Raw genomic sequence first — 9489 nt, 5'->3', positions numbered from 1 at the left:
GGGGGAGGTCCTTCCACAGCCCCAGCCCCCCTCCTCCTCACCTCGTGCAGCCGCACCCTGCTCTGCTTGGCCAGGGTCTTGCCCCCCTTGGTCTCCTGCTGCACAGTCACACGGCTCACCTCCGCGTCCTCACCCTCAGACTCCTGGGGGCCGCCGGGGTGGCAGGAGGATGGGGAAGGGGGCACAGGAGGAGGGCATGCCAGGATGAGGGGTGGGGGCGTGATATGCAAACGTGCACAGGCATGCTGCGCCCCTTGCAAACACAGATTCGTTCACCCGCTTGGTGTCCCGTGTGCGACATGCCGCGGCCCCACCATCAACTTGATTCCAAAGGTGCCGTCCTGTGACCTGTGGCCGACAAAACCTGTGCCAGCTGCCCCACATCCCCCCCCCCCGCACCCCCAAGGCCGCGCACCGAGCCGTATCCGCTCTTAGTCACGAGCTCGCTGACGTCACGCAGCGCCCCCATGTCCCCCGGCAGGGCCCTCTTGGCCAGCAGCGCCTTGAGGGACTTCTTGATGCCACTGGGGGCGGTGGAGATGCTGTAGTGGCGCAGGCTGATCAGGCCGCTGGCCTTGTCGTGGGACAGCAGCACGATGCGCTGGGGATTTACGCGGTGGGGGGTGGCGGGGTGGAGTCAAGCACCTGGCGGCAGGCAGCAAGTTCCTCCAAGCAGTGCAGTACACGCGGGGATCCCTCAGTGCAACAAGCTGCCTTGATGCTGGTGGAGCCACCAGCACACCGCGCCCGGGCCCCACCTGGCAAGCGCTGAGCTTGACGCTCTGCACGCTGATGGGCGGGAACATGGCCTGGACCAGGCTGGCCGCCAGCTGCAGGTGCTGGCCGCCGCCCTGGGGGGTGCAGTGGGTTGGGGCGGGGGCCGCTGCGTTGCGATACAGGGTTGAGCGCCACGATTTAGGTCACAGCTGCCAAAGGTACGTGCCGCCCCGACGACATGCGTGCCCGCGGTTCAGCAGTCTGCTGCGGACCCGGCTGCCCTGGTCTCGCCCGCACCTGGAAGCCGTTGAGCACCACCAGCGGCGCCGACTTGAAGGCGTTTGGCGGCATGCGGGGCCGCTGCAGCGATGACGCGACATCGCGCACCAGGGAGTAGCCCTTGATGCGCGCTGTCAGGGTGGGGCCCTGGGCGGATGCAGCGGGGGGAAAGGGGACTAAGTGGGGTGAGGTTTTGAACTGCAGGAACCAAGAAGAGGAAATCCAGAAAGTAAGTGGCAACGGCAGGCAAAACATAGAACATGTGCGGGCTTCGTCATTAATGTGCTGCAACCGCTGCCTGCCGCGAGCGCTCGCGCCAACTGCGTCTGGTGTGCGCTGCGAGGAACACAGAAACCGGCCCTGATGACCTCACACAGCACGGGCTGTGTGCCGCTCCAGCCGCTGCTAGGCCCACAACACAGGGGCGGCCCATGCTGTGCCCACCCTGGGTGCCTTGGCGACGCGCAGGTAGCTGCTGCTGTCAGTGGCTGTGAGGATCATGAAGTGGCTCACGCCCAGGGGCCCCGCCACCGACACAAAGTCCTTCATCTGGTTGCGCTTGGACTCGCGCAGGTTGAGGGCCGTATTGGGCAGCATCATGCGCCGCAGGTCCGCCTCCAGGGGGGACAGCAGGGCCTGGGGCGGGCGCGGCAGCGGCAGCGCGAGCGCATGAGCGGGTGTGTGCGCCCACAGGAACACAGGAGCGAGGGCTGCTGCAATTGCGTTGCAACGGCCTGCGCATGCACGAAAGGCGCTTCACGGGCATGGTGTCAGCATCTGAGTGGAGGCAGCAGCCGGCGGTGGCCGGCCCGCCGGCAGTAGCGGCCGCTGCATCAGTCGCTCACCCCGTGCTTGCCGCGCTTGAACACAAACGTGCGCGGCTCCGCTTTCTTGGCACTGTCTGTGCCCTCCACCACGTGCGTGCGCTTTTTCCTCTGCGGTCAACGAGCACACAGCAGAGTGAGATTCGATGCAATAAGCAACGCCGCGTCGGCGGCCGCCGCTATGCACTGTCCTGTTGACGCGCTGCCCTCGCCGCGTTCGGCGGCCCGGCGACATGCCTGCCGCCATGCGCGATCGTAGTACAACACACTTACTCTACGCGTCTTCGCCATGGCGGCTGAGGCTGCCGGTATGTATCGAGTGGAGTCTGCCGGCTTGCTTGTACAACTTTCTAGGCTGGCGCGTTCAAGTGGAGAAATAAAAGCCGAACTTGTCGTGATTATGGCGATGTGACGCGGCCAGCCAGATCATGGCTTGCCATGCGACAGGTGACTGGGTGACGTAGTGCGCCCCCCTTTTGGCAACAAGTTCATCTGGCAGGCACATCAGGTGGCTGCAGCAATGTCCACCCGGGCCTCAACGACTATGTAGCATGACGCATCCGGCAACCCTGTGGCCATGCATGGAACTGGATACTACGGTAGCACTCGCCGGGCCGTCCTGTGTGACCCCACCCCGCGCCATTGACCACTTGACGTAGCACCCGGTTTGTTGTTCGTTTGTGGGAAAGTTGCATTCTGATGAAAAATGTTCCATAAAGGGTATATCTCCAGACAGGGTAATGGCATTGTTGGACTAGCACTGCTTTTTACTTGTTTCACACCTCGCGGCCAGATGCAGCATGCACTGTTGGCAAAGAAGCCGAGCAGGAAAAAGCGCATGCTTGAAGGAAACATACAGTACGCACTCACAGCAATGGGCCTGCTGGGTCAACCAACTCGCGTAGGCACGCCACCGACAAATGAGGCCAGCACTTTGCCGCAGAAACCAAAATTTATGTCTGGTGCACCTTGAGCGTGGTCCAGCACGCCCAGCCCCAGACAAGCTCAAAAGTGCCCAAGCTCCTGGTACGTCAGTGCAGGCCTTGCCATCACTGAGTTCCGCCCTCCTGCTGCTGCTGCGGCGCCAGCAGCCGGTCCAGGTAAGGCAGGGCCGCGCCCACCGCAAAGCCGGCAAAGTTGCCCACCACAGGGAGTGCGTCCGAGGTGCGGCTGAGGACGGGGCCCAGCCCAAAGTTGATGAACAGCGGGGCCCACAGCGGAGAGAACACCAGAAGCCAGATCCACTTCCGGCGGACAATGCCTGGGGGTACAGACGGTGTGCAGCATCAAAGTTCAGTCACCTCCAAGAACAACATGGTGCATTGGCATACACGGCAATGGGGGCCAACCAACCCGCACGTGGCGCGAATTGCTACTTTTTTTTGTGCCCAACACGCTCAGTGCTGCTAGCTGCCTGAAACCTTTGGCCCCTCAGTCTCACCCTGCGGCTCAAGCTTTGACACGGCCCCAGCAATCACCCCGCCTGCCACGGAGAATGCAAGAGTGAAGTAGTACTGCCCCGACGGCAGGCCAGGAACCACCTGGGGGCGGCAATCACAAACGCGGCCAGGGCAGAGAAGGCCAGCAGGTCAGAGAAGATAAGGAGAAGAGTTTTTGGGAGTGTGGTGCGGCAAGGGGCGAGTCAATGCCCTGCATTGCATCGACACCCATGCCTGTAGATGGCAGCCTGCAAGCCGCGTACAGTTCCTCGCAGCTAAGGAACCCCACCTTGATACCATTCCTGGACCCTGCAAGATCGCCCGCGCCCTGGCCGGGCGCCCGCTCCAGGCCGCTCACCTTGCAGCCCTCTGGCGCTGCCAAGCACTGCGTCAGCGCCCCCACGGCCTGCAGCACAGCGGCGTTCTCCCCGTTTTCGCGCACGAAGAATTGGTTGCCATACCTGCCACAGTCGTGAATGGAGGCCTGAGAGCCGAATTTCAATACCAACCCGGCCAAGTGGCCCGTCGCTTGGCCCCTACGCTACGCAGCCAACAGCAGCTCTCCCGCAACATGGACTCAGGCAGTCGCAATGGTCAGTCAGGAGCTGAGCTCCCAGTCCGTACGGCCTCTGGGGTCGCATGCTGCAAGGTGTGGATGTAGCGGTCTGTTCACGGCTCCCTGGCCATGAACCCGGCTCACCTGCTCTGCACCTCCTGCAGGAACGGCCTCCTCAGCTTGAACAGCACGTCGTCCCCTGGGTGGTGTGTGTGGTATTTATGTGTATGTGCATGCGTCCATGCGAGATAGATAGATGTGTGTGTGTGTGTGTGTGTGCATGCGCGTGCAGTGTTTGCACATGCACCACACTTGTATGACTGGTGTGGCAGGTGCAAAGAGAGCAAGCTTGCTCGCTCGTAGTGGTAGTGGTCTTTGCCCAGCCATCCATCCACCCACCAATGTAGACCATGTTCAAGATGTTGGGTGAAGAGGGGTCAACCTAGGGGAGGGGAAGGGCACGTGGTATACTTGATTGCAGCGTTCCATGTGCAAGGTGACATGAGACCACCTTGCCCATGCTGCCCCTGGAAGATCACCTTGAGCCACAGCGTCTTCTCATCAGGGGGGCCAAACATCTGGCGCGGCGACTGTGCGTCCGTCTTGGTGGCCAGGGGGCCGCCGAACCCCGTGTACACGCGGACCTTCCAGCCATAGTCCCTTCAGGAGGGGTCAGGAGAATGGGCATCGAGAACGCGCAGCTCACCGAAGACCTGGCACTTGGCAGTTACGCAAGGGCTCGCAAAGAGTCACCTCCCCCAAACGATACTGGCACCATGCATAGAAGCACGGGTACAGAAACACGCCGTGTCTACACACGACGAGTTGCAAAACCTATTACCAGCATCGGCCCGCACCGTTCAAGCTCCTCCAGACTGCTGCTGAGCCCTGCCCGCTGCTCCTGCGCAACCACCTTGGCGCTGTCAACCAGCGGCGCCATGTCTGCAGCCAGCACAGCAGAGGGGTCCTGCGTCGCTGCGATGAGCGACAGCGCCACCCCCAGCACGCCCTGGGCCGCTCGTCGCAAGACCTGTGCCGGCGCGACGAGCATTCTGGTTGGTGCTCCACTGCACGGTTTCTCTCACAAGCCAGGTCCCCACTCATCATTGTGAAACACCCAAGACATTGGTGCCCTTTCATGATAGCAGCTAAGCGCTGATCAGGCTGTGGCCGACGGGCCCATCTCGCCGCCGCGATTCTCGCCAGCAAACTCACGTCATGGTCACTCCAACCTCTCTTAGTCCCTGGCTGCGCCCGCGCTATGTCGCCATCGCCGCCAGGCTGTGTGGCACTGGTGTGTGCACACGTCACGTGCGCGACAGCGCGCCCCGCTGGAGCCGAGGTCTGGCGGCATGCCCATTGCTGGTGAGGGAAGCACAGACCTGCCCTGAGTGGCTTACAACGTGCAGATGCGCTCAAAGGCACGGCCAGGGCAGGCCTCTGCAAACTTTGCGTCGTCTGCATCGCCCGGTGATGATCTGGTTGCGTAAAGCAAGATAAATTAATGTTGACGGAAGATGATTGAGATCAAAAAGTTGAGCTGCAACCAGCGCACGAGTCTCGTCACTGTTGAACTGTTCATGAGGCGCGTGGAGCGCCTTGATGAGAAGCTCCGGTTGACAAATACAACCGACCGTCAGAGGTTTTCATATCGAAATGGATGGATACTACATATCGCCCGCAATGACATGCAACGTGCTTCGTGGCGAGCCAAGCCGCACTGGCGTTGACCGCAGCCTGGGAGCGAGTCAATGCAAAGGGGTGAGCTGCCCACCAGCTATTCGAACTGCACACAACATCATTCGTGCTGCACCACTTGCCTGGATGACAAATCCTTCCGACCATTGCATGCTACCGTAGTCAATCAATGAGACATCCACACTGGCCACAGGTGTGCAGATGCAAGTTTGCATAGCTGCCCCCCCCCCCCTGATAGGGTTAGACCAGGTTTCCTGTCTGGGCAAAACATGGGCACCATTCAACCGGGCCTGTGGAAAGATTGTCCGTGGCAAGCAACACCGTGCAGCACTCAGCTTCAAGCAAACCTTTGCAGCCCCGATAACACTGGACAATAGAGCGGAGGTGGCCTGGGGAGTCCTGTGGAGCCTGATGCTGGTGCCACATGATAACAAGGCAGGCCTGTAACACAGCCCATGATGCGTGGCTGATGTCAGCCTAAATACTTGAACAAGGCCCGTCCTTGTGGCCCGTCCTGTTTTGAGGGGGTGATGCCCTTCGCCATCCAGCATGATTATGCCACTCACCAGGCACACTTCTGAACCAGACAAGGAGAGCCCGAATGGGCTCCAGATGCTTGATCCCACTGCATGGGGTGGGCGCTGCGCTTATCCCTTACCGGCCATGTCCTGTGTTGGAGCACCACGAGAGCAAACAGGCTGACAATCGACATCACCATGTCACCAACAAAGAGCCATGAATCTACCACAAGCCACTGCCGCTGTCGCAAAGGTTGCGTTACTGTCAGGGTGTGACGAATGCCTGCGCACAGCACGCAGGAGGGCGCAGGGGCACCACAGCGACTGGCGAGTGCCGTGGCTCAGGCTCGGGTGCAGGTGTGCGGCTTGCGATCACTGCGGCTGCGCCCAGCACTGTATTGGTCTGTGCAGATCCGCCATGCAATTTGTAGGTTATAACTCCCCGCGCGTTTGAAAGTGCCTGCTGCACGGTCTTGTCTATCATCAAGCCGTGCAGCGTGACGGGCCTCCACCACGATGATCCTGTTCGACGAAGAGGATGGGCTGGATGATACACCCATGTTTAAGCAGCGGGTGCGGCTTGGATCGCCCGATCAGTTGGGACAGTGGCTGTTCCTTGCTTTACAGCACCATATGTTGCGGGCGCGCCGTTATGAAAGCCCTGGGGAATGAACTATTGACCTTGAAGCCTGCACTGCAGCGGCCCGCCAGCAGGGCTGCCTGCTGCTGCCGCGCGCACCAGCGCAAGCAGTGTGCCTCCTGCTGCGCCCCATGTGGACGCCTTGTTACTGTGTCAAGCGCCACGACGCTGTGGCTGCATTAGATGTTCAACGCGCTCTGTGCGTCTCTCATGCATGGCATCCCCGTCGCCCACCCGTCTGCGTCATGCAGGCGGATGAGATGGAGGCATCCGCCAAGCGCCTGAAGGACCGCTGCGCAGCGCTGCTGGCGGGCGCCAAGAAGTACCGCGACGGGATCACCACCATGCTGGACGCCACGAATGCTTTCACGGCAGCACTGGCGGATTTTGGCGGCGGCTCGGACGAAGAGAGCCTGCACCTGGGTGCGCGGCAGCATGGAGTGCAGGGATACCGGAGGCACCGCGCAGGGGCGCGGCATGGGGCGCCCGGGCAAGCGGCGGATGGCAAAAGCAGCACAATGGGGGGCACGTTTGCTGTTTCTCTGCTCATGTGTGACTGCCAGCCAACCCCGAAGCCATTGCGTTGCCCTCCTCTCCTCTCATCATCCCTCTGCCACCCTCGGTGTGTATACCCCCTGTACCATTCAAGGCTCCGCGGTGATGTCACAGTTCATTAAGGTGTTTCGGGAGCTGGCCGGCTTCTATGACTTCCTGCGCACTCAGGTGCGACCAGCAGCTGCTGGTCAAAGGGCAGCGTCCAGAAAAGGCAGGCCGGCGGGTGGCACTGTGCGCATGCAAGTTCTGCAGGCTGCGTGCTTCCCTCTGGGTCACACCCCTCCCAGCTGCGGCCCCTCCCCCTGACACTGCATGCCATTCCTCTCCCCCCCACCCCAAAGCTTGACCTGGGCATGATAGAGCGCGTCCAGAAGGACTGGATGGAGGGGGTGCTGGCGGCGGCGCGTGATGAGCGGCGCAAGTACGACCGCAAGGCATCGGACTACGAATCCGCGCGGTGGGGACGGGGGCTTCGTGCAGGGGTGCGGTGGCTTGGCGCCACCTTGAGCCCTTGACCTTCAGCAGCCGCGTCTGGCAGGGATGCGCAAGTCTACTCTGCTGCAGCGGTCGTGCCAGAGTAGCCAGGTGGCTGCAGCACTGAATGGGGCACAGCATCGCACTACGCAGTTGCCCAATGCCATCGAACCCCTGCCTCACTCAAACAGCGTGCGTCACCAGAGCCTGAAGAAGCTGACCAAGCGCGAGGTGCTGGAGAAGAGCCACGCTGACCTGGCAACTGCGCGCTGCGGGGAGGAGGAGGCCCGCTTTGAACTGGCACGCAAGCTGACAGAGGTGGGGGCTTTTGTGGGGGCGGGGGCAACGACATCGTGAATATGGCGCCTTTTTAGACAGTCATCGTTTTGCAGCGGCGGCCTCTTGTTTTGCACAGCTGGCTGGCCTGACCCCTGCGTCTGAATGGTGTCTGCTGAAGGCGGCATTCCCTGTCCGGGGTCCTGCCCACGCATGCACCCCCAGCTGGAACACACAGCCACTCCACCTCCCCTAGCCCAGCCCCCGCAATCCCGCAATACCCCCCGAAAGGTGGAGCTGTCCAAGCGCTACTCGTTCCTGGAGCTGGTGGTGGGCGCGGTGCACGCGCACCTCATGTTCTTCCGCAACGGCACTGACCTGCTGGGCCGCCTGGAGTCGCCCATCAACGACGCGCTGCAGATCGGGGAGCACCTGAGGGCGGAGAAGGTGCTCAGAGAGGTGCGGTACGGCACGGGGCTCCCAGGCTGGCCTGCCATCATGGCGCGGATGCCACGGCGCTGCAGACCCTGGCCGCACGCAGGGTCGCATACGAGCAGAGGGCACGACTGGTTGGGCCGCCGGCACCTGGGCCCTCAACTGGCCCCTTCTTCTACTTCCACTTTTCAATCAGAACGCGCGCATGCACCCACGCGTACTCGTCCACATGCATGCGAGCACCCACCCATTCGCCCTGCATGCCATTTTGCGCCCCCACCCTGACGGCATGCTGGCCACCCTCGCCGCCACCCCCTGCCCCTGCCCTCTCTCCCCCCCAGCGCGGCCTGGAGGACATGATCCGGGGCCGCAAGGAGGCGGCGGACAGGAGGGAGGCGCTCATAGCCCGGGAGGTCGCGGCACTGGAGCCGGTCCCTGGCTCCGGCGCCCCCGGCGCCGGCGCCAGCCTGGATGGCGGCGCGGCCGGCAACGGCGGCCCGGGCCCTGCCAGCGGCGGCTCTGTGGTGCTGAGCGCAGGACCAGGGGGCCCGGTGCAGATGAGCTCCGCCAACGCCGAGCTCAGTGCCGACATTGAGCGCCTCATACGCACCACACGGTCCACCAGCGGCCAGCAGGTGCGGGTTGAGGGATGGGGGGTGCCGGCGTCGCGGGGGTCGCTGCAGCGCTGCGCGCGGGGGCCTGCTGGTGTTGCTCGCACATGGCCGACATCCCTGGGGCCGTGCAGCCCTGGCTGCCATGTGCTTACCCCCGGCCCTCACCCGTGCCTCCCCCCCCCCAGGTGTCCATTATCAAGCAGGGCTACCTCTGCAAGCGCAGCCAGGGCAAGGGGCGCAGCGACTTCAAGCGGCGCTTCTTCGTGCTGGACTCCAACGGCATGATGTACTACTACTCACACAAGGTGGCGCGGCCGCACAGCACGGCTGACGCACACATGCATGCGTGCACGCACGGGCGGGTTTTTTTGCACGTGTGGTGTCAAACGTGTGGGGCGCCTACCTCCACAGTCCCCTTGTCGTTGGCTCAGCGACCCACCCCCCCCCCCCCCCCCCCCCCGCAC

General features: G+C 62.6%; 3 protein-coding genes across 3 annotated transcripts; 1 reads left to right on the top strand and 2 right to left on the bottom strand.

Annotated features, from left to right (window-relative positions):
* Window positions 1-135: 135 nt before the first annotated feature.
* MNEG_10536 (Peter Pan-like protein) lies at window positions 136-2111 on the bottom strand (the record flags this gene model as incomplete). Its single annotated transcript, XM_014040994.1, has 7 exons — window positions 136-143; window positions 400-601; window positions 759-851; window positions 1015-1143; window positions 1441-1632; window positions 1842-1931; window positions 2094-2111. The coding sequence occupies 7 exons, from the start codon at window positions 2109-2111 to the stop codon at window positions 136-138; spliced, it is 732 nt and encodes a 243-aa protein (XP_013896448.1).
* A 758-nt stretch (window positions 2112-2869) lies between these two features.
* MNEG_10535 (hypothetical protein) lies at window positions 2870-4866 on the bottom strand (the record flags this gene model as incomplete). Its single annotated transcript, XM_014040993.1, has 7 exons — window positions 2870-3081; window positions 3262-3361; window positions 3549-3720; window positions 3960-4014; window positions 4215-4257; window positions 4355-4475; window positions 4673-4866. 7 exons carry the CDS (start codon window positions 4864-4866, stop codon window positions 2870-2872), a joined length of 897 nt encoding a protein of 298 aa, XP_013896447.1.
* A 1681-nt stretch (window positions 4867-6547) lies between these two features.
* On the top strand, window positions 6548-9330 carry MNEG_10534 (ADP-ribosylation factor GTPase-activating protein AGD4; the record flags this gene model as incomplete). Its single annotated transcript, XM_014040992.1, has 8 exons — window positions 6548-6604; window positions 6923-7094; window positions 7321-7394; window positions 7568-7683; window positions 7892-8018; window positions 8268-8435; window positions 8753-9046; window positions 9211-9330. Coding segments are annotated over 8 exons (1128 nt in total), but the record flags the coding sequence as incomplete, so codon positions are not given.
* Between the last annotated feature and the right edge of the window lie 159 nt (window positions 9331-9489).

Source organism: Monoraphidium neglectum (assembly GCF_000611645.1).
Source record: "Monoraphidium neglectum strain SAG 48.87 unplaced genomic scaffold scaffold02357, whole genome shotgun sequence".
In the NCBI taxonomy this organism is placed as follows: domain Eukaryota; kingdom Viridiplantae; phylum Chlorophyta; class Chlorophyceae; order Sphaeropleales; family Selenastraceae; genus Monoraphidium; species Monoraphidium neglectum.
Note: the sequence above shows the minus strand (reverse complement) of the source record. Positions and strands in the feature narration are given on the sequence as shown.